Here is a 24,203-nt window from a genome sequence, read left to right as displayed (position 1 = left end):
TTAAAATAATTATAAAAAGAGAAATGTGATTTTTTTTTATTCATTCTCTGGTAAATTTTTTTCATAGCTGTAATATAACTTTCACCAGTGGTAGTGAGTTCATCGAAATATGACTCCTGTGATAACAATTTTGATCTTACAAGTCAACGTTCCGATATTTTTTTAAAAAAATATCTACATAAATACTTAATTATTATTATTATTAAATAGATATTTTGTTTCTTGCCGACGTGCCAGTGGTTATTTTTTTTTTTAACGGGAGACTAAATATTATGGCGACAAGTCTGGTCATTTAATAAATCAGTAAGTTATCACAAACAATAATAATAAGAGTAAATAATAATTGAAATAGTAATAATAATAACAATAATGATTTTATTACTATTACTCTCATTGTTATCATTATTATTATTCTTATAACCAATCACCTGAAATGTAAATACGGCACATATTGGACAAGTAATCTCAATAAAATTTTTATTGAAATTCATAGTACACATATTGAATAAATTTATTAATAATTTAATAACCTATGATAACAATATCTAATCCTATTAATGGGTTAAGCAATTCTGTATTGTTTAGACCTATAATTAAATTAACGAAAAAAACCTTGACCAACTTGTGTTGCATTGCTATTTTCCAGTCTCTTCACTCAGTTGTTAACACTGTGAGTAGTGGGGGATCAGGATGCTTCGGTATTTTTCTATGATTCATACCAGGAACAATTTTAATTCCACTCATTTATATTACCATTTTACCTTAATGTATTCATTGTTTAAATTATTTTACTCCAATAATTATTATTTCAACAGTAGACCATTGTGAAAGTATCTGTAAAAATATTAAACATTATTTATTTTTGCAATAATAGATATGGTAGCAGCTGGAGTCACTGATTTGATGGCTGCTAATGAGGGCAGCTCATCATCTGACAGCCTGGCCCGAAGATCGAGAACCAGTACTACGAACAGTATTAGTAAGAAAATTAAATCACCATTAGTCACTATTAGACTATATTATAATTTATAATTAAACTTACGTAGATAATTAATTAAATTGTTTAATTAATATTGACGATTATTTTTACAGTAGGAAAGAAGACTGCCAGCATTCGTGAGACCAAGGCGTCAAGATTGCGCGCTGCGTCAATAGTATCTCCGATCGGTAAAATATTTTTTATATTAAAATCCGGCATTGTGTTGCTGGTAGATAAATAGAGTAATCCTTAAATATATTATTTTTTTGGCTTACTACTGTTGTCTATTTTATTTTTAGATGGCTCAACTCTGCCAAGAAAAACAGGATTTCCCGACGGTCTATCTGCCTGGAGTTCACAGTCGGCTACTTTATACAACAAACAAGTAAAAAAAAAAATTATTATTATTTTTATATAAATTAGTAGTAAATTAACATTAATTTACGACTTTTGTTAACATAATATTTCGAGTATCAAGATTAATTTATTATTTAAATATTTATTTCACTGGCACTACGCTGCCTGTTGATCTATATTATTAAGAGAATAAGCGAAATTTTGTGGCCGGAATAGTCATGATAAAATCGGGTTTTTTAGTGAAATTTAGTGTCATTGCAAAGGTCTTGACTTGAATTTGTGCCTTTTCAAGGTTTGATTTCATTTTCACCGATAGTCAATTTATTATGATAAGTATTTAAGCTTCATTCAAAAATTCTCTATCTCTAGATACATAATTAAAAAATGACCTTTTACCTTGTGAAATATTGACATTTTTAATGATATAAGCTCATCCCAATGTTACACTCATCGAGACCTTTCATTTGAGTACCCACATCAATTTTTCAAATATTTATATATATTATATATATGTATATATGAAAAATATATCAAAAATGCATGTAGGTACTCAAATTAAGGCTCTTGATGAGTGTAACATCGGGATGAGCTTATATCTTTATAAATGTCAATAGTTAAGAAAAACATTGCAATTTAACATAATTAAGAAATTACCTTGTATCTGGTGAACTATTGACATTTTTAAAGATATAAGCTCATTCCGATGTTACACTCATCGAGACCTTTCATTTGAGTACCCACATCAATTTTTCATATATTTTATATATATTATATATATGTATATATGAAAAATATATCAAAATGTACTCAAATGAAAGCTCTTGGTGAGTGTATCATCGGAATGAGCTTATATCTTTAAAAACGTCAATATTTAAGAAAGTACAGTGCAATTTAACAAAAGTCATTACTTAATAAAGCAAAAATTTTTAATTTTTTTTCGTTCACATAGTGACTGCAAGGTTGCTAGTATTAATTTCTTAAATAATGTAATTTTGGATTCAGAATTAAAAATAAGTAGATAAAATACCTGAGTTACCTTTTACGTTAACATTATCGTTATCATTAAATTATTAACTGAACATTTTGTTAAAGTAAAAAAAAAAAAAAAAAAATATAAACTCGTCTATCGGAACTGCCTGAAAGGAATTAAAAAATTTATTGAACCTGTTGGCGTTTTATTGTGTTACCACACGTGAATAAACTTCTGAACAAAACTATCTAGCTCTTAAAGTAAAACATAAATAATGTAAAGAGTAAAAACATTTACATAAGTGTTTCTTGGGTACAGAAAAGTCCAATGTCTTCGAGTAGCAGCCTCTCTCAAGCATCGTCGAGAGACAGAGACAAGTATCACCAGAGGCGTACCTCCACTAAGTCTAGCGAGCCTGAAGATAAACTAATTGATTCAGTTAATTGTGAGTAATTAAAAAACATAATTCTTAAGTGTCAACAATTAAATAAAAGCAAGGATAGTTGAGTAATAATGATACTAATTCTAATTTAATAATATTACAGCTGAAAGAATTGTTAGACGATCAAAGCGGTTGGCACTAAAAGCTTCCGCAACAAAAACATCCTCAGCTTTTAGCGATTTAAATAAAAATCCGTTAGGTGTTGGTCGTTATCAGAATAGCGATTCAAAAGACAGCACGCGACGGGTCAGTAATCATCAAAGCACATCCGATTCAGTTACAGTGCGTGCATCATCCACGTCAACATCAACAACGCTCGCTTCCTCATCCGGTACTAAACGCACCAGTACAAACCGAATTAGGTATGTCATTACATCTATGTAGATGCAGGCACTTTGTTAACTTTGTTAATAATAAGTGTTTATGTAGATCGAGAGTCGCCTCTACTAATACTTCCATGCCTATTAATAAATGAGTGCGCTAACATGCCAATATAACTCACGCACTCTACACATTCTACAAACAATCTAATTGATCTAACGCTCCACGTATTAATATTATACATACTAATATTGTCTAGTACTAGATTTATATTCATTGGACAATTTAAATGCATTATATTAATATCTCTTGCATTGTCACAATTAAATGCTTAACTCTACCCTTCATACATATTATATTTATGTATATACACATGGCTGTGTATTTCTCGTTTTTTTTCTCTCTCTTTAAATGTAGTCACATTCTCTTGGCTCCGTGTCTTTATTAATCCGTAATAATTTCCTGAGATGAAAATTTCTCATCAAAAATTTCTTGACTTAAAAAATTCTGTCAGAACAAAAAATTATCATTCAAAAATTTCTCAAAGTATATTAACCGAATTTTAAATTTTTCTACAAGGTTTTATCGTGGTTTTTGTGTGTGTTTATTCGACATTAGACCAACACATAAGCTTATTTCCGTGTTGTGCACTTTTATCATAATTTTTATGTGTGTTTATCTAAAAATAGGCCAACTCATAAGCTATAAATATTTAAATAAATTTATGTATAAAAAAATAATACCGAATAAATTTTGACAATGAGAAATAAAGCCTTTAAAAAAATACTGTACAAGAAATTATTGCTGAGAATTTTTGTCATGAAAAAAGAAGACGGTCATCCATTCTCTTTGCACTGAGAAAAAAAAATTTTTTGTTCAGAAAAAAATTTCTTGGCTCAAGAATCGTTTAAAATAAATTTTGGTTTTTTGACAAAAGAATATCAATATCTATCATGATAATAAAATATTGGCATTAATTTTGATAGATTAACAAAAGAATAGGTTCACTTGAATTAAACAAAAAATAATTCGATCAATTCTTGAGACAAGAAAATATATTCTTGTGACAAGAAAATTTTCTCAAGAGTAGTACTTTTTTTTCTCAGTGTATAATGTAATTGTCAGATTATTAAATAAAAATTTAATTTGATTTTTTGTAAAGCTGAATATGGCGTGAATTTGTACGCCTTCGCTACAATTGCTTTGTAGCACGTGGGCACTTAATATTAACATACAGCTTACTGTCATATCTGGTTATATTAGTACGATTGCTTCTGACGTACTTCCTTTATGTAAATGATGATGATGATAAAAAAATAATCATTAAAAAAAAAAAAAAAAAAAAATAAAGATAAAATGATATCGTTTAAAATAATGAGAAGGCGGTTAGCAATTTAACTGGCTCGTTTGCGGTGAGTAAAAACATATATACATGTACTTAGATAGTGTATATATGTATGTATATATAAATATAAAAATGAGAGAATGCAAGAGTAGGATAAAGAGGAAAAGTGAAAATGAGAGAGAAAGAATGAGAAGAGCTCAAGCTGTTGTTCCAAAACAAGACTTGACTGAATAGAAGTACTCAGGGCAAAAATACCCATACATACATATACATACACACCAGAGAAAGAGCAACATAAGCCTCGCGAACGTTGATAGTAACAAACTGACTTTGTTTTTTATTATTTTTATTATTATTCGTAGCGGTCACGACAGCAGTGAGGTATTGCAACAGCGGGTCGACGCGCTGACGGCACGCACAAGAGCCACCATGGAACGTGTAGAAAGGCTTGCTTCCTCATCATCATCATCACCATCTTCCTCCCACGCGATTACACCCGTTGACAGTAGATCTACCAATTTAAGACTCGGTGATTATCACACCTCTGGTATACCGCAAATGGTTACGTCTAGATCACCCAACTTCACCAAGCAACCGCCGAAAAATGTCCGTGTTCTCTCATCGAATGCGTCTGCATCGTCGTTCCTATTAACGACTAACAATTTATCATCATCTACTTCCAAGACAATCAACGATGAGGTCCAAGTCATATCATCAACAACAGTATCATCGAGTCGAAATCAATCAGCGCTTATTTCTATACTTAAACACAAGTCACTTGATATTGAGACAACGACTGCGGATGAGTCTCGTCAATTTGTAACATTAGCGGTAGATAATATTAAAGTAAATAATAAAAAACACGGAATTTTAAAAAAGCGAAGTAGTTTAGATGAAAATGAAATATTACGACGTAGAAATAATTCTCCGGATGTCTATGCTGAGTTAAGTAGCTTAGACTATTCGCCAATTTCTACCAATGAACGTCGCTCGTCTTTAGATGAGCTTGTAAAACGTCCCCGCAGCCCGGAATCTCATCTCACCTCGATTTTAAAACGTAAAACTTCGGGAGAAGATGATCGTGAGGAATTTTATACAACTGAGCCACAGAGTATCTTAAAGAGACCGTCATCTGGTAGTTGTAAATTAAATTCTGCTGGTCATCATGTTAGTATTGCTGCTGCGGTTGCTAAAACACTTGGAAATACGGAATTTATTAATGGTGGTGCTTGTACCCAAGTACGTCCAATTCTTAAGAAGAAAATAAGCCGTGAAGAATCTTCATCCAGTGATCCACCGTCTTTGGAGCCTCGACCGATTCTTAAAAAAAAATCCAGCACTGAGTCTGATGAGCATGAAGATAAACCCAAGAAAACAATTTTAAAATCATCGAAAAAAAGTTCTGAGGATTCTAGCAATGAGTCTGAAGCAACTTCACCAAAAAAACTTTCGGTATTGAAAAATCGAGCATTACAACGACGTACAAATAGCTTACCAGAGTGTGACGCAGTGCGTTCGATTCTGAAGAATTCATCGTCTGGTCGATCGCGGTCCAGTGACTCAACGAGGGATCTGTGTCTGAGGAAACGTGCTCGGTCTGTTGGCCACGAGAATACGTCCCACGGCAACTGGAATGAAATGTACGACACATTTAAAGATAGTATAGACGTTGACTGTAGACCCACTCCAATCAGTTCATCATTACGTTGTAACAATTTCACTTCATCCATTGCACCTATAGTCTCATTCAAATTACCTAGTAGGTACGTCATTGTGTGCTTTTTCGTCTCTACTCGTTTCACTGTCTAGGATATAATTTATTTTTATTATTAGTTACTAAAAACACTATTATAACATCATTGTTTCAATCTAATAATTCTTAATTAATTATTTTATATAAATTTATTTATTAAAGGGGCATAACTAGTGTGACAGCCTAAAAAAAGGCGATTTTTGGAAATTAAAAAAAAAAAAAACTATTGTATCAATTGTTTTAAAATTTTAAGGGTATATTTATACATATTTTGAAAATATACAGTAAAATTTTTGAAGAAAAATAAATATTTTTCGAATTACACGCGATCTCCGACGGCGCTAAAAAAAAGGTCCTCCACTGCTGGAGTGATTCCGGCCTTTTCCGTGGATAGAACGTAAAAAAAAAAAAAATTCTCGTTGAACTAGAAGATATTTTCCGTACAATGACCTACGGTCGAAAAAAAATATCAAAAATTGACAAAATGGTGGCGTTTAAAAAAAAAAAATTGAATTTTACCCAAAATTTTGGTCGTTTTTGGCCGGCCAAAATTCGATTTTTGATCAGATCAAAAAACTGGTGGGTCATTGTATGGATAACTATGTACAAAACATGCAGAAAAAAATTTGATAGTGATTGGATCATTTGTCTCAAAGTAATCACTTCAGCAAATTCAAAAAATGCGTTTAAAGATAAAATGATCCTATTCTAACTGCCGAGCGGCTACTCTTTAACTGGCTATAACTCAAAAATTATTTGAGATATCGATGAAAAATTTTTGTATTTTATTTTGAAAGGCATAAGCTATCGAAATATGAAAAAAAATCGATTTTTTTTTAATTTCACACTAGTTGTGCCCCTTAAAAACAATAGACTCTTTATTGTTTATAATTTTATTAATAATATTAATAATGGAAAAAAAAAAAAATAATATTATTATTTTTTATTATTACAGGGAAGACGAGGTAATTTACTGTGACTCTAATGCAGAGGATAGTGCAGCGAACGATGACGAAACAAATTTAACAAACATAAACAGTAATAAAAAGCTGGATGATAATATTGTTAAATTACGACGAGCTCGTCATATATCGCGTCGTTATAGAAATCGTAAAGAATTATTATTACCAAATGCCATTGATGTCCTTCAAACACTGCCCAAGACTGTTGTGATAGACACAATCCCTACTGTCGAATTATTAGACTCGAGGAAGGCGAAGGTAGACGAGAAGCTGTTGTCGGGCATTGAAAAGATGCATGTCATCGGAATAAATAAGGATAGAGAAGAATTAGATTCGTCGACTTTGGAGAATAGAAGACAAATTAGTACTGGCACTGGTCGGAATGTATCACAAATGGCGTTACGTTTCAAGGCTATGGAAGAAGAACGGGTTAAGACCACCAGTGTGAAGGAGAGCAAGTTACCTCGGCATAACAACAGCCACCAACAGCGGCTAGGGAATGATCCATTAGGACAGCCTCACTCTAAAGATCTTTATGACAGGTTTGTTACTCAGCCAGTTACTTATCAGGAGGTACACGAAGCAGTGCTCCTGAATCAGGGAATCAGTAGACCGTCTGGCGAGATGACATCGGTTTCTTCTACTCGGAAACAAGATTCTAAAAGCGATGACGTTGATCCGTCTAAGCTGAGCTTGGCTGACCGAGTAAAGCTGTTCAATCGACGAATTGATACAGAAAACACCGGGAAATCGGGCGTTACACTTGATCGGACGCAAAGGAGGCTCAATAGTCGCTTTAGGACTCAGCCCGTTACGGTGGAAGAGGTCGAGGTCGCGTCGAGAAATATTCCGTCCAAAATCGATAATTTAAAGCGAGTTCCATCTGAATCTTTGGGTAAATTTTATTTTTAATTAATTATAAATTAGCTTGGGATTTTTTATGAATTTTATCTTCTATCTCTCTGATACTTATCAAAGTTTTTTTTTTATTTTTGGCAGGAATTGTCTCGACACCTGAAACTATTTCGCAGATAAATAATGAACAGCCGAAAGGTATTTTAAAATCATCAAGCTCACACGTGCTAGGACTTCGTAACTCGACAGGTGAATTTATTCCAGTGTCAGAATCATCCTCAAACTCATCATCAGAAGTAGATGTTGCTTGTTGTGTGGGCAATGATAAAATACCGTACTTGAGAGAACAAGAGCCACGGATTGTTAAGCAATCTATCGAGAATGAGTCATGTAATGAATGCTGCACAGACGTAAATGATGGAGTTGTTCTACGGAATAAAAATTATAGTCGTGTTTGTGAATCAACTCAAGCAGTTGTGAAGAGTAGTAGCAACGGCAGTAAAAAAAACAATACAGTGCCTTCATCAGAGTATATTGATAGTAATAATAGTAGCAACAGTATAAGCAACGGCAATGCTACTGGTAGTTGTAGAACAACCGATAGTGCTCATTGTATTAGCAAAAATCAAACACAGCGAATTTTAAATTCAAGAAAGTTTCGGCGTAAATCTGAAAGTGAGAGTATTTTTTGTGAAGACAAGAATTATTTAGCCAGTGATATAACAACGAGCACTAAGAATCAGAGACCTGTATCATCAGTACCTTGTGTTGACTTTCCCGGCATGAGTATTGCTGATCGTTTAGCCGCGCTTCAGCGCAGCGGTACCACTGACTGGAAGCGCCGAGTGACTACTGAAACTGTGCCTTTAATTATCGTTGACAAACCTATTGATAATGTGAGCCAATTCTTTTATGTTTATCTTGTGTTATTTAATTTTATTTATTAACTTTAGTAACAGTGATAATCTTTGCAAGATTATAATGTAATGATAATGGTTTATTATTATTATTATTATTATTATTTTGTATGTGCATAGGATTCCAAGAAGAGTAGTGATCTTTGTCAAAAAGAGAAAGACGAGCTCGCGATAAAACAAAGAAGATTAGCCGATCGCCTTGAGAAATTAGAATCAGCAGCTGAAGGATGGCGCAAGCGAGTCGTTGAAACAGACGCAATCACATTTTCTGTGGCCGGTAAAATGCGAGTCGAATTACCGGATTCAATATTACCACAAAAGTTATTCGAGTCAATGGGTAATTGTGTTTCCGATGCGAAGAAAAAAATACCACGCCCTGAACACTTCAGGAAAGGTGAGACAATAAATTATTTTATTTTATTTTATTTTATTAATTAATTATAAGCGTGAACCAATAAATTATGCTAGAGATGATTAATACTTTTGTTATTTTTTACCTGATTATTGTAGGAAATACTAAAGATATGTCAGGCAGCAATGAGTACTTAACACAACCAACACTACCGAAAGATACCAGCGACGATAGTGGTATGTTAACTTTAACAAAAATTCATCTATTCTCTTTAATTAAGCGTGACGCAACGGTTTAATGCTTCTATTATACTCTATTCTAAAGTTTTATTTTTTTTTTTTTTTTTTTTTTTAATTTAATAGGCGAGGAATCTACAACAAATCGTAAATCGTGTTCAATTCAATACGTTCCTCGCGCTGACGATGAAACTTTTACTTCCTTTTTTGAGAGTCTCTCCGTGGATAAGTGTCGAGAAGAAAGTATTGACGTAGATGAAAGTGACTTTGATGTCATTACCCCTTATTCCGAGTTGTAAGTTTATCATATTTTTTTTCGAATAATAATAATAAAAATAATAACAATAGTTGATACCTAATCTTGGATGGATTTATTGTAAAAGATAACGTTTTATCAATAGACTTGGCGTGAGAAGAACTACTAAATTTCAACGACGACATGTTTCTTCAAGAAATCCAATTAAAATATTGGCTGCTCGAACTGATATAAAAGATGAATACACAGAAATAATTACTGGCGTTGCTGAGAGAGTTATGAAAATGACTAACATTGAAAAACGTATGTATTAGTAATTAGAGTATTTTTTATTAAGCAATAAATATCTTAAACCTCGCAAAAAATAGACCGGAAAAAATAGACCCATAAAATTTTGAAGTTATGAAAAATTCATATTATTTCATTAAAATTATTATAAAATAAAAATTATAACAATAATAATAATAATAATATATTTTTTTTGTAACAAAAAATGGAACACTTATTCTGGGGTTGCTTGTTTTTCAGGAAAATTGTGGGGGTGCTCGGAAAGAACAATGACACTGGATATCATTCCAAACTATATTGAGTGAAAAAAAATTTCAGATAGTAACTATTATAATCCAGATTACAATGACTATAATACAGATATTATGCTGTATAATCTGGATTTTTCTAGCTACTATCTGAAATTTTTTTTCACCACAGATATCACTGAGTATAATTTGAGATGATATCCAGTGTCATCTCGTTCTTTCCGTGTGGATATTATAATTTTTATTTTATAATAATTTTAATAAAATAATATAAATTTTTCATAACTTTAAAATTTTTTCCGATTACCAAATTACCTTAATATCATAAACTAATATTTCAGTTGCTCAAAATTCAAATTTGGCTGTAGAAGCATTAGCTGGTCTAGCTTCAACGGAAAATTTCAATGCAATAACTCTTAAGAATGTCACGGACAGTGCAGTTTATGGAACTAAAAAACTGCGTCCGTACAAAGAATTAATGTTAATACTAGTAAAAGGTCGCCGACACGTTCAAGTGCGTCTAGTCCAACCTGTTGCATCGAGCGTGAACTCCGGCGATAATTATATCTTAGTAACGAGATCAGAGTTGTATCATTACTCGGGAAAATTTAGCAATGTCATTGAAAAGTCAAGAGCTGCTGATATAGCGCTGAGAATTCAGAGACACAAAGATTTGGGCTGTCATGCGCCCCAAGTAATAACGATAAACGAAGGAAACTCCACATCGTTGTCAGATGTAAGGAATTTTTGGAAACACTTATGTGAGAGTGATATTAATTCTTCCGTAGTTGAAGCTGGTCTTCCCGAAGAAGATGAGTTGTATGAGTCGGCGTTAATTGCAACAAACGTAGTCTATGAAGTTGTTAACGATGAACTGATACCTCTGGAAAAATACTGGGGTGCGATACCAAAGATAAAAATCCTTGATCCCAGTAAAATTTTAGTCTTTGATTTTGGTAGTGAGATGTATATTTGGCATGGTAAAATAGCCTCGAAAGAGAAGCGCAGTGTCGCTACACGGTTAGCCCAAGAATTGTGGGATGAAGGATATGATTATTCTGAATGTACAGCTTGTCCAATTGACGCTGCGTCGCTTATTGGACGGCGCCTTACCGAGTTGTCTGCTGTGAAGAAAGACGTAAAACGTCCCGAGTGGTGTTTAATAGCCAAATTAACTCAACACACTGAAACAATTCTCTTCCGTGAGAAATTCCTCGACTGGCCAAACGCTACGGGAATAATAAAAGTTAAAAAGAGCCAGGAAAAAGAACAGGTTGATGGTAAAATAATTGTTGACCCTCCTGATGTTAATTTAATGCTCCAGCCTAACGACACACCCGTTGATTTAATTCTGGAAGGCTGTCATCTGGGTCGCGGGAGCGGCTGGTTCGACGAGGAATTCAGTAGGCAGTACCTGGTAACTACTACTAATGTTACTGTGTGGAATGTTGATGAATACTCGTACAGTCAGCTAGATGATAGCTCTGTAGGGCAATTTTTCACTGGAGACAGTTATATTGTCCGCTGGATGTACAGAATCACAATTACCGGGCGAGAACTCAGCGGCTTGCCGTCAAAGCATGCTGTTGATGGTCGCAATAGATGCGCGTACTTCATCTGGCAAGGCAAAAATTCATCGTTGAATCAGCAGGGCACTGCTGCGTTGCTCACTGTTGAGCTTGATGGTGAAAAAGGGCCTCATATTCGTGTTGTTGAAGGCAACGAACCAGCCGCTTTTCTTAATTTATTCAAAGGCGGAATGGTTGTTCACTCCGGTAAAAAATCAGACAAGCAAAATGTCAAAAAATTGAGAATTTTTGTCAGCCGAGGCGCTGAAGAAAATGAAACTTGTTTGATTGAAGTGCCCTGCAGCCCTCGACAGCTCAAAAGCCGTGGCTCGCTAGTTTTCGTCGATAATAAACTTAGAAAAATTTCCGTCTGGCATGGAAGACACTCACTCACTCATATTAGGGAAAATGCAGTACATGCTGCTCAGAAATTAGTTGAAAATTGCCCAATTGAAGCGGGCTTTAGTAATTATAGCGACATCAAAGTCGAGGAAATTTTTGAAGGTGAAGAACCTAAAGAATTCGTCAACAGTGTTATGAATAAAAAATTACACATGACGTTAAACAAAAAAACTATTCCACTCCATACGCCTAGACTATTTCACTTCTCCAGCTCGTCGGGAGAGTTCACGGTGACGGAGTTATTATGTCCGCACCGCTCCAAAGTGCCAACACCTTTTCCTTTTATCCAGGAGGAATTTTATCAAGCTAATCAGCCTAGTTTATTTTTGTTGGACAACAAAGATGAGCTTTGGTTGTGGCAAGGTTGGTGGCCCGATACTGGCTTGGATGATCAAACGGGAAGCGGAGCTGTGAGATGGCAAGCTGAAAGAAAAGCTGCGATGACAGTTGCCATTGAGTATTGGAACAAAACACATTCCAATTCTAAAAAAAAATGTGTATATCTAATATGGGCTGGTCTTGAACCACTGGAGTTCATCAACCTCTTTCCGACTTGGACAGATCGGGATGATATTGCGGAGTTAAATATGGAGGTTGTTATTCAATAATTATTTAATAATTACAGTGGATTCGCGGTAACTCGAACCTTGTTAAGTCAAAATTTTCAGTAACTCGAAAAAAATTTGTATTACCTTCCGCTAAACTCTTAAATACGCGATATATTAAATTATTTAGACTCTGTAACTCGAACCTAGTATCGTTTCCCTTGCAGTATCGATAAGAGATATTTATACTCTATAACTCGAATTTTAAAAGTGAAACTCTATAAGTCGAAGTTAGTAAAATATAAAGACGTTTTTCTCGGAACTTTCCAAACTTATAACAATCAAATCTAAATTTCTATAGGAATGTTCAATGCTTCTTATATTCTTGTTTGTGGACATTGATCATGTATTTGATTCACTATTTAAGCTCGAGAAATTAATTGATAACAAATCTGATTATTCTTTATTTCAGAAAAAAATAATAGACTTTATGTAATATTTTTTACCTTATTAATTCATAATTTTTTAAAACAAATCGGCTGCCCAGTTTTAAAACACAATAACTGCCAAATTTTTATACCTGATTTTTTTTTTTAGTATTCCTGCATTTCTTATAACTTTGAAACCTTAATTTTAAGTATTTTTTCTTAAAAATATTCATATTCAAGTATTGTCTATTCATAAATCAAATTTTTTATCAGTTAGGCGCGAGAACTTTTTTTTAATAAGAAAAATTTATAAAAATCTCAAAATTGTCAATTACTGTGTTTTGAAATTGGGCAGCCGAAATATGCTTCATACAACAGAAATAAAATGTTTTCTTAATTTTTGGTATAGGGTAAAAGACCCCACTACTGACATTTTCTTTGATTTTGGTACTTATTCAATTAATTAAATCATTAATTTCAATAATGAATATATTATTTCTAATTTTTAAGACCTTTAAATCAAAAAAATTTTTACTTGCAAATTTCGAACATCTTGTTAAGTCGAAAACTCGTTAATTTCAAGTTTTTATCATTTCTCTTGAAGTTAGAGTTATCGAGAGTCCACTGTAATATAATTAGATTATAATTGATAATAATTATTAATTATATATAATTTTTTTTTCAATAGGATGGTCGAGCTCCTGGTGAAATACTTTCAGTTGAAAGCGAGCTGGCTCGCTTAACGCAACGTACTTATCCACCTGCTCAATTATTACAACGACCATTACCTGCGGGTGTTGATCCGACGACATTAGAATTATATTTGTCACCGCAACACTTTACGGTAGGTTCTATTTTTTTTTATATTAATTAAATTATTGAATTCTTGAAAATTAATTATAACTATTTATATTATTTGTACAGGAATTGTTAGGCATGAACATGGAGGAATTTAGAGAGTTACCGGCATGGAAGCAAATATCCATAAAAAAAGAAATCGGCCTTTTTTAAAAGACTTATATATTATATTAAATAAACCTTTTTATTACGCCAATTGACAACAACACTTTTTAAAATGGGTGTTGAAAATTAAAAATAAAGATTAAAAAGACTTAGGCTAAAGTATTATTCCGAAACTACAAAGATAAAATTATATTTTTAATACACAAACAAACAAAAAAATAATCTTAAAAATTGGCTTGTGAATATTTCATTTATATTTGTACGGGTTTTATATATTTATCAAATAATACATGTGTTTTAAACCGTTAATTGTGAAAATTCACATTTAATTTTTGACCTTTCTCTCATAATCATTTTCGTCATTTTCCATTAATATAATCTATTTTTTTATCTTGAAGCTGAAGTTGGGCAACTGGCTCTTCCACTTGGCATGAACTAAATAAATAAATAAATGAATGAATGAATATTGACAGCAGTAAGATTAATAATAATAATAATGATAAGAATAATTTTTACTTAGTCTATTGATGATCGTAGAACGAAGGAACACATAAGTTTTTCCATTTTATCTTTTTTATAGAAATTTTTTCATTAAAAATTTCTTGTTTGAATACAAGTATCTCCGTATGTGTAAATAAAAGTAAATATTCTAATTTTAAACTAACAAACAATCTAAAAAATTTCATATACAATTTTAAAATTTTTTTACTATTTATTAATATATAATTTTTAATCATATTCACACATTTATTTTATTTCTCAAGTGCCTCTTCCCGAAATACATTTGATCGATTATGAATGAATTAAAAAAAATTAGTGTAAACTTTACATACAATCACAATACATAATTATTTAATTAATAATAAAAAATAAAACAAAACAAGAAATAAAGTCATTTAATGAAATTTTTTATTTGACTATTAATAACAATAGTCTATTGATTAATTAATTATTTTAAAAATTATGTTCTTATCTATTTATAATTTTTGTTACTTTCTTTAAAGATTACTTGAAAATAATTATCTTTAAGGATATTAATATTATTTTTTTGTACGAGAAATAAGTCACTACTATACTTCTCGTAAATTAATTTTATAAGTTTTAACAATATTTATAATTAATTAAAATATAAGAAAGAAAAACATAAACATATTCATGTTAATTAATACGTATAACATTATTTAATAACTATGATAATTTTTTTTTTAATAATACATACTAAAAAAAATTAATATAATAATTTAAATCATAAAGTTAAGTCCGTTTTGCTCTATGGTTACTATTTTTCATTAATTATTACCAAATAATAATGCCTCAATACACATAAATATACAATCAAAATTCATATTATTATTATCATTATAAATAATAATAATTAAAGCTCGTAACACAGTGTACTTCGAGATCGACACAGTTGAAAGGCATTAACTTCATCAAATTTAAAAATTTATGTTATTCATAATTCTTTAAATTGAAAGCCAGTAAATTATTTGTGACGTTACGTGATTTTAATTTTTTTAATTCAATTACACAAGTTTAAAATTAATTTTTCACAGCACACGGACTCTAGAAATTAATTATTAATGCAATATACATAGCTTGAAAAAAATCAAAAAAAAAAATCTCACTACAATAAATTCATCCATACCATTTTATCCACTGATATCAATTATCTTTATCAGTTATTATTTTTTTATTTCATATTTAAAAATTTTTTACCATATTAGTTTACTCATTGAACTTTTTCATCCAAGTAAAGTTTTATTGCTTCCTGACACTCGATTGAACACCAATGTTGGATCAAAAGATAGCTTTCAGACTCCAACGCTGCGTCCAATTTTTTACGGAGACTGTGACGAAGAAGTGCTTTTGTAGCCTCCATTGACTGTAAAGATACAATTTTTGTTTAATTTTTAATTAAAAAATATAATTAATAATTAATTATGCTAAATTTCTTCCCTAGATTAGTTAATTATTAATTAAACAAATTATCTATATTATTAAGAGAATAAGAAAAATTTTGTCTCTAGGATAGTCATATGATAAAATCATATGATAAGTACTTAGGCTGCATTCGAAAATGCTCTATCCCTAGATACATCATTAAGAAATGACCTTGTGTCTTGTGAACTATTGACATTTTAAAAGATATAAGCTCACCCCGACATTACACTCATCGAGACCTTTCATTTGAGTACCCACATGAATTTTTCATGTTTTTTATATATTTATATATATCATAAATATGTATATATGAAAAATATATAAAAATGCATGTAGGTACTCAAATGAAAGCTCTTGATGAGTGTAACATCATGATGAGCTTATATCTGTAAAAACGTCAATATTTAAGAAAGTACAGTGCAATTTAACAAAATTCATTATTTAATAAAGCAAAATTTTATTTATGGTTCATAAGTCACGGCAGTGACATAGTGACTGCAAGACTGTTAGTGAAATATAATTTAGTCAAGAGTCTAAAGAACTAAAGAATTAAGTATGTATGAAAAAAAGAACATATTAAGATTCTAAAAACAGATATCAGTAAATATTTGAAATAATGATATTTCAACATTCTCTTGGTACTATGAAGACTAGTGTGGGTTGTAGGCGTGAGTGTAGGATGGTCATCGGTGCATTGCCATATTATTAAATTATTACAAATGTCGGAGTAAAAATTACAATTATTTATATGCGTGACTGTTGGCCAAACCGTTTAAAGTTAACTCGACAAATAATGTGGAAAATAATTTGCCTGGTATTTATTTTTCCGGCGCTGTGCCAATCAAATTACACGCGGATTAGCAGCAAACCAAGCAGTATTATTTTTAAATACCTCGAAGGTGTAAGTAAAAAGATAAATTTATCGCAATTAAAAATTAAAAGTACTAAAGTAGTTATAATAATATAATTAAGAGTAAAAACTAATTTATTGTAGACTACTGGGGAGTTGACTTTAGATGAATGTGGAAAAGATCAGGTTTGCAATGTTGTGCATCGACGTTTCTGGATGCCTAATTTGGCAGAAAGACTCTGTCGATGTCCCAATGGAGAAGAATGTCCTTGGTCTGAAGAAACTGACAACTCATCGATAGTTCTCAATAACCGATCTATTTTAAAAGTACGTTTTTATTGCTGTAATTGTTTTATAAAAATATATCTCAATTAATTTTAAAAATAACAAAATATTATTTTATAGTTTTGTCAACCAATTACTGAAAAACAAGTCTGTAAACCGAGACAAATAGCTGCGGTAGTACGTGGAGTAATAAATGATGAAAATACTCATATGATTCCCCAAAATGTCACGGTCAATTGTATATGCCCTTCAACTCATTATTGGAGATTAAAAAAATACGAGTTTGATGAAAATCGACTCTACCAAGCATACAAATGCTCGCAAGTATTTATCAATAATTAATTAACAATTAAATTTAATTATTGACCTTCGCCTCTTTATAAATTTCAGCAAAGAATTTGCTACAGCTATGAATTTTGCGGCTTTGTACGCTCAGATTTCTACTCAATTTACTATCGATGTTCCTGCCCGAAGGGGAATTTATGTATTACCGAGTACAAAGAATCAGACCAGGTTCAAGAATTTATGTACTTAGGAACTGCTTACAAAGCTCACTGTGATCCATGGAATAAAACTAGCAGAATATACTAAATTAATAAAATTAATTAGCTTAAAAATAAAATTTGATTATTAACCTGCGATGATTGCTCGCTCATAACACGTAGCGAGGGCAGCAACTCGACTTGAAATCGGTCTGGCCAAAGGACTCTCGTTACAAGTCCCGCTCTCAAGGCTTCGTTCGCCGTAAGTGTCCTTCCGCCCAGCAGTAATTCACTCGTCTGCAATAAAATAAATTTAATAATTAAAAAAAAAATCAATTTTTCTTGAGCGAATAATTAAATAAGGTAAATATTTACAAGTGTGGTCAGTTTAATTTTCATTTTTTTGAACGAAATTTCTATATTATTTTATTGATATATTTTTTTTTGAATAATACATAAAAAAATGAACAATTGAAAAAAAAAAATGTTATATTTATAAATTTTTTATAAAATTGTGACATTCAACTTTTTTTTTTAAATTGTTCTTTTTTTTATGTACTTTTCAAAAAAATATATATCAAAAAAAGATAAAATAGAAATTTTATCCAAAAACATGACAGCCAAAATTTTTTTTAACATTTGAAGGCAAAAAAACTATCGAAATCTTTATTTTTTTTTTTTCATGACATTTTTTATCATAAATCCGCTGTAAAAACAAGCAGAATAAAAAAAAAATTTAAGAATATTAATTTTTCACCTACTTAAGACCCAAAATGGGTTTGACCCCACTTGTAAATCGATGGTCTAATTAGCACGGCTGCCCAATTTCAAAACACAGTAACTAACATTGAAAAATTTTTTTCAATTTTTCTTATTAAAAAAAAGTTTGCCCGCCAAATTGATGAAAAATTTAATTTGTGGATAGAAAATACTTTAATATAAATATTTTAAAGAAAAAATACTTGAAATTAAGGCCTAAAAGTTATACAAAATGCAGCAATACTAGAAAAAATCAGGTATAAAAATTATGCAATTACTGTGTTTTAAAATTGGGCATCCGTGCAACAATTGGTCTAACTCCTTATTCTTTAGAGGGTGATTTTTTAACATTTTGATGTAGTAATAGTCCAATTATAAATTATTTGAATGCTCCTAACCAAAGTATTATACCGCTACTACTTCTACTAAGTATTAAATTGTTTTTTAAAGTGATAATAAATTTCGAACTAATTGTACTTTCATACAAATGAAAGATTCTCTAAAATGGAGTTAGACAATTTGCTAATTAGAACGTCGAAATAATTAATAGATAGAACTTACAACTGCGCTACCAAGCACATGAGAAAGTGTAAAAATAGCAGCACCCTCTGCAATTTGCCCCAGTTTGCCATAAGGAGTACTGAAAGTGGCCTTGTCACTTGCAATCACCAGGTCAAAGAGCGGGAGCATGGTCACTCCTAGACCTACAGCAGTACCTTGGACACCAGCAACGATCGGTTTATTAAACGTAGCCAGACTCTTGATAAAATCTTTAACACCATTCGCTAGTTTTTGTGCTTGCACACGTCGAACATCTTTATTTTCATGAAGCAGCGTCGACAGTTCAAGACCCTCGCAAAAACTCGAACCAGTGGACGTGAGCAAGACGACTCGGCAGTCATCGTCCTTCTTGAGTATCGCCAGAGCTTCGCGGAGCTCCTGCATAATTTGAAGCGTGATACCGTTTCTTATTTTCGAGGAGGTCGACGGCGTCAGGATCAACTGTACAAGATTCCCATGTCGCTGTACAATAAGTTCTTTATTGCTAAATTGAATTTTATCTTTAGCTTTGATACTCTCAGCGTCTCGTTTAGATTTTTTGTTAACAGCACCAGCTCTAGTACGACCTGAATTTTCGTTGGCCAACGCCGTCACTGCTTCAGCAAGACAAACAGATAGAGCATCATCCTGCTCAGTAGGTTCTTCCTTGACGTCATCTCCTTCCTTAGCGAAACAAACTTTAGATTTAACAATTTTTTTCTTTCCAGCAGCTCCATTTTTAGTTCTTTTAAACTCATCCTCGCTGTCATTTTCATCCTCAATGAATTTCTTTATTTTTTTATCAACAGCCTTCTTGATAATCTTACCAAGCTGCGGTTTGCTTTTCGGCAGCGATGTAACTAAATCGCTGAGTTTCTCAGTATCTTTTTTACTTTTTTTAGAATCAGGCATAAGTTTCTTTTTATCTTCCTGCGAAAGACGTCTCTTGTTAGACCTCAGAGGATGATCCTCCATTTTAATTGAATCCGCATTAAAATGTCTGTCTCCACTGTCGAAGCTGACACGTGGACTGCCAGAAGCGCTGGAGAAAGAACTTGAAGAGTGTCTGCGAATGATAATCGATTCATGCGCAGTGTTTCGTATTTTTGCGGGGAACATAAACTCCGAGGGCGATGCCATCGAGGAACGCGGAGACTTTGAGTCCTGAGTTTTTTTTTCTGGCGTTGACTGCAACGACTGCTGCTGTTGCTGCTGCTGCTCGTGTCTTTTGGACCTCGAGGTAACATTAGCTGGAGATGTCCCAGAGGTTCTTAGTCTCAACACAGCATTGCGTACAAGCTTAGTCCTGATTTTCAGCTCCCTCTGGATTTTTTGTATGTCCATAACTTTGGCCTGAGATTGAGTCACTGGTACAAGACGTTTCTTGCCCGGCTGCTCGACGTCGTACAGCAAATTAACGACTCCTTCATCCTGAAGCAGTCGGTCTATTTCAGCGATTATTTTCTTCTTCGGCTTTGGTTCAGGTGTAGCACCATCAGAATTTTTTTTCGCAGTCTTTGTAGCCTTAGGAGATTTTTTAGGCATCGATTTCGGTGCGGCTTTTTTTGGAGTTGGGGGTTTAGGTTTAGTGACTTTCTTTTTAGCACTAGGGGGCGCAGCTTTCTTAGATGTCACGTCTTTTGGCTTTTTTGCAGAGTCTTCTTCTTGAGAAGTTTTATCAGCCTTTGACTCAGGTTCTTCTACTTCATTATCTATCACAATAGAAGAATCAGTATTCTCTCCTTCGGAATCATCCTTATCTAATACTTCACTGTCAGCAGTATTATTTAAATTATTCTCCGTAGTATTTTTCGACTTTGTACCACTAGAGCTATCTTTAGTTGCTTTTTTAGTCGTCGTACTCTTAATTTTAACAGACTTCTGGCGTTTAGGACTGATTTCATACTCACGGGCCTTCTCAGTAGGTTTTCTTTTCCTCCCAGACCTCGTTTCTTCAACTTTAAGATCCTCAGAACTAGGACTCGTTAAATCTATTGATATCAGTTCTTTCTCCGAGGCTTCCTTAGAATCTTTGTTCACCAAATCAACATTCACGGCTTTCTTCGGCTCTTTAAATTCTTTAGTATCTTTTTGATCTTCTTTTTGAGTCTTAACAGGACGCATTAACTTTGGTGTGAATTTTTTTTTAGAAGCTACTACTAGTTTCTTGGGAGTCGCTGGCAACTCGAGAAGCTGCTTCAAAGCCAGCTCGCGTTCCGTCACCGGGTCCAATTTAGGCGGAGAACTGCGTTGAGCTGTAACATCTTTATCTTTCTTCTTCTCCGGTTCTTCAACGAGTGACGGAGGTCTCAAGTCTGACCAGTCTGGATCAACATCACCCTCGAGAATAGCCAAAAGCTCCTTATCAGTGCTAGCTTTTTCACTCGACGTAACTGAAGAACGATTCTCTTGTTCCGTTGAAACTCGTGAATAAGTCATTGCCGACTGGCCTGCTTCTTGTTTCTTTACTTTTTTAACAATAATTATCTCCTTTCTCGGTGTCTCAGAATCTTTGCTCTTGAACCCCTTGAAAATAACCGGCGAGCTATCACTCGGTGAGGACAAACTATCTGTAAGCTCTCCAGACTTTGGATTACCAGATTGCGGAGTCAATAATTTACTGGTATTTTTTATCGAATCTGGCGTTCTCGGTGATGTCAATTTAACTAGCTGAGGCTTGGCAGAGTCATCTTTGACAACCTTCTTTGTCGTAGAATCAATAATCGATCCAGACACTGGAGTTTTATTCACTGGAGACGACCCAGAAACATTTTTCGGAGTTACTGAAATAACCACATCCGCTTCAGATGGTTTAGAACTTTCGTCTAACAAACTTTTCAGCTCCAATTCAACTGTATCGTGTGACTGGACAGAAGCAGAATCTTCTTCGGGATTCTCGTCTCTCCAATCATCGAATATATCCTGAATAACACTTCGTTTTTTGTCTGAACCTTCGGCTTTACTCGTACTCGATTCTTCAGTCTCCAGTAATTCAATATGTTCCTCAACGCACTGGCCATTCTCAACAGCTCCGTCTTCTATCGAATCTTGAATTTCTTTCAGCTCATCTTTGTCTTGACTATCTTTGTCAGAACTATCAACCTTTTCATTATCAGCAGGCGTATTTTCATTATTGCTAGACTCAACTTTTTCTACTTTGAGCTCCTGATTACCCTCGACATCAGTGTACTCAATAACATTGAACTCAATAGTCTCTGTGTGTTCCTCCTCATCATTGGTGTCTTCCGAGCTCATGTGATCGGTAGATACCACAGTAATTTTATCATTCAGACTAATTACCTCACCGGCTTCATATTCGCTTGGAATAACGATAGTCTCTTCAATCATATCTATCGTATCACCTGCAGCCTCTTCCTCGCTTGCTGTTGCTTCTACATTTTCATTTACATTTTTGCTAACAGCAGAATCACATTTATCTTCTACTTTTTCATGCTCATCAACTGAATTATCAACAACTTCTGTTTGATTTATTTTTGCTTGATCAGCTTCTATTGCTTCTTTATTTTGTAATTCATCTACTGGAATTGTTTCATCTTCTACATGACAAGTATCAGTTTTTTCACCCTCGATATCATTTACAGAAGAGTTACCACTTTCTGCTTCATTATTATCTTTACTATAAGTGTGATTTAATTTTATCTCCTCGATACTATTATTTATGGCGCAGTTATCCGTTAATTCCTCAATTTTTTCCGGCGTATTTAATTGCTCCTTAACCTCGGATTCATTTTCCGTGACATTATTTGGAGCAGGTTGATTTTCAGAATCAATTATTTCTTTAGCAACTGATGCAGAAAGTTCATTAGCCTCTAATACCGACTGATCCAACTGATCAACACTTACTTCATTAATATTTTGATCCATGGCTACTTCAAGTAGAATAACAACTTAAAATATCAAAAAATCTGGAAGAAAAAAAAATTTATTAACAATATGTCATTAGATTAGTTGATTTAAAGCGCTACTGTTGAAGATTTATTTATAAATTTAGTAATATAAAAAAGCCGAATGTAAACTTACCATAAACGTGGTCATAATTAAATTAACTAAAATTCATAACTCATTTTGATGAATAACATAATTATAAATAAAGAACAAATAGAAAAAAAATATTTGACAATTAAAAAAATTATTTTACTTAGTAAATAACCTGATTAAATTTAATTTAAATGCACAAAGCTCATTTACAATGTTTACATGGAACGTTTTGATGAAGGGTCATACACCATCAACACTGATAACAGCAACCAGCCCAGAACCTTTTTTAAATTCACAATTATTTATTTAAGTAACTTTTTTGCTTATTAACTAGCAGTTTATTTAAATGGCCTGTTATTTTTTACAGTCTTTAAAGTCATTTGCTGATTAGTTACTGATGAACTGTTATTTTTATTTGGTTGAAAATAAGAGTTGGTTTACGACAACACACGATTATTTTGCCGAGAACGACATCAGCGATGCAATCAACCATTTATACCAGGCTCGCCACATCACACAAATTTTATGATGATGACTCTGTTGGCCAATAATCATCATTTGATGATTATCATCAAAACTAAATATAGATATACTGAGCCTTATAAAAGACGACAAACATGGCGCGGGCTTTGAGGTGTGGTTGGTAAACTACTGTAAAAATAATACCTAGCGCTGGAATTCAAATGTGACGTTGATAATAGAATATTCTTACCTATAATAAAAAAATTTCAATAATGCCTGAAGAGATATTATCATGGACACTCACCTGCTGATCAGATTATTGTGAAGTAATATTTTTATTAATGTACTTATTTCAAAATTGGAGTCACAACTTTTTTAGTAATATATTTTAGAGTTTCATTAAAATGAAAATTTATGAAAATTAATTTAGCATGTATTTAATAATTTAAAAAATTATATAACAAATAAATTATGGCAAAAAAAAATTATAAAAAAAAATTGACTTGTGAAAATTTTTAAAAATAAAAAATGCAATTTTTTAAAAATAATTTTTTGGAACAAATTTATTTGTTAAAAAAAACTGAATAATAATCAAGTGACTACTAGCTTTAATTTCATAGAGATTTTATAGCTTCATTACAATGAAAATTAATTTAGCATACATTTAATAATTTTAAAAATTCTATAACAAATAA

At 32.4% G+C, this 24,203-nt stretch overlaps 3 protein-coding genes and 1 long non-coding RNA gene across 7 annotated transcripts; 2 read left to right on the top strand and 2 right to left on the bottom strand.

The window, feature by feature from the left end:
- On the top strand, positions 1 to 14,496 carry LOC123274502 (supervillin-like). Of its 4 annotated transcripts, none has more exons than XM_044742143.1 (16): positions 1 to 303; positions 875 to 979; positions 1,093 to 1,167; positions 1,279 to 1,364; positions 2,625 to 2,751; positions 2,852 to 3,110; positions 4,777 to 6,177; positions 7,123 to 8,024; positions 8,129 to 8,880; positions 9,022 to 9,295; positions 9,412 to 9,489; positions 9,616 to 9,784; positions 9,891 to 10,048; positions 10,623 to 12,844; positions 13,913 to 14,068; positions 14,149 to 14,496. In XM_044742143.1, the coding sequence occupies exons 2-16, from the start codon at positions 877 to 879 to the stop codon at positions 14,233 to 14,235; spliced, it is 6,849 nt and encodes a 2,282-aa protein (XP_044598078.1). In that variant the 5' UTR covers positions 1 to 303; positions 875 to 876; the 3' UTR covers positions 14,236 to 14,496. The 4 variants fall into 4 exon arrangements, with proteins under 4 accessions (XP_044598078.1, XP_044598077.1, XP_044598076.1 ...); XM_044742142.1 differs by lacking the exon at positions 1 to 303 and adding an exon at positions 518 to 698 and having other exon boundaries at positions 4,777 to 6,054; XM_044742141.1 differs by lacking the exon at positions 1 to 303 and adding an exon at positions 518 to 698.
- LOC123274511 lies at positions 692 to 9,521 on the bottom strand. Its single transcript, XR_006511523.1, has 4 exons — positions 9,399 to 9,521; positions 5,910 to 6,042; positions 1,043 to 1,347; positions 692 to 834 (listed from the first exon to the last, which is right to left on the bottom strand). It is a non-coding gene; the product is annotated as an uncharacterized LOC123274511 (long non-coding RNA).
- Positions 14,419 to 23,135, bottom strand: LOC123274504 (nucleolar protein dao-5-like). Its single transcript, XM_044742145.1, has 5 exons — positions 23,089 to 23,135; positions 19,069 to 22,973; positions 17,902 to 18,045; positions 15,907 to 16,072; positions 14,419 to 14,622 (listed from the first exon to the last, which is right to left on the bottom strand). The coding sequence occupies exons 2-4, from the start codon at positions 22,930 to 22,932 to the stop codon at positions 15,920 to 15,922; spliced, it is 4,161 nt and encodes a 1,386-aa protein (XP_044598080.1). The 5' UTR covers positions 22,933 to 22,973; positions 23,089 to 23,135; the 3' UTR covers positions 14,419 to 14,622; positions 15,907 to 15,919.
- LOC123274509 (kappa-scoloptoxin(11)-Ssd1b-like) lies at positions 16,781 to 17,872 on the top strand. Its single transcript, XM_044742152.1, has 4 exons — positions 16,781 to 17,032; positions 17,126 to 17,308; positions 17,387 to 17,590; positions 17,657 to 17,872. The coding sequence occupies exons 1-4, from the start codon at positions 16,880 to 16,882 to the stop codon at positions 17,855 to 17,857; spliced, it is 741 nt and encodes a 246-aa protein (XP_044598087.1). The 5' UTR covers positions 16,781 to 16,879; the 3' UTR covers positions 17,858 to 17,872.
- Positions 23,136 to 24,203: the final 1,068 nt, after the last annotated feature.

The sequence above is a fragment of the Cotesia glomerata genome, unplaced genomic scaffold (assembly GCF_020080835.1).
Source record: "Cotesia glomerata isolate CgM1 unplaced genomic scaffold, MPM_Cglom_v2.3 scaffold_39, whole genome shotgun sequence".
Lineage (NCBI taxonomy): Eukaryota > Metazoa > Arthropoda > Insecta > Hymenoptera > Braconidae > Cotesia > Cotesia glomerata.
The sequence above is the reverse complement of the archived record's forward strand: the minus strand, read 5'-3'. Positions and strand labels throughout refer to the sequence as shown.

Bases quoted from the DNA above. Each gene is read 5' to 3' on its own strand.
- LOC123274502 (XM_044742141.1), top strand. From the start codon at position 533: ATGATAACAATATCTAATCCTATTAATGGGTTAAGCAATTCTGTATTG. The intron at 8,025-8,128 runs GTAAATTTTATT...TATTTTTGGCAG, and splicing joins AGTTCCATCTGAATCTTTGG to GAATTGTCTCGACACCTGAA. The intron at 8,881-9,021 runs GTGAGCCAATTC...GTATGTGCATAG, and splicing joins TTGACAAACCTATTGATAAT to GATTCCAAGAAGAGTAGTGA.
- LOC123274504 (XM_044742145.1), bottom strand. From the start codon at position 22,932: ATGGATCAAAATATTAATGAAGTAAGTGTTGATCAGTTGGATCAGTCG. The intron at 18,046-19,068 runs GTAAGTTCTATC...ATTTTATTGCAG, and splicing joins ATGTGCTTGGTAGCGCAGTT to ACGAGTGAATTACTGCTGGG. The intron at 16,073-17,901 runs GTTAATAATCAA...GTATCTTTACAG, and splicing joins TGAGCGAGCAATCATCGCAG to TCAATGGAGGCTACAAAAGC.
- LOC123274509 (XM_044742152.1), top strand. From the start codon at position 16,880: ATGCGTGACTGTTGGCCAAACCGTTTAAAGTTAACTCGACAAATAATG. The intron at 17,309-17,386 runs GTACGTTTTTAT...ATTATTTTATAG, and splicing joins ATAACCGATCTATTTTAAAA to TTTTGTCAACCAATTACTGA. The intron at 17,591-17,656 runs GTATTTATCAAT...TATAAATTTCAG, and splicing joins AAGCATACAAATGCTCGCAA to CAAAGAATTTGCTACAGCTA.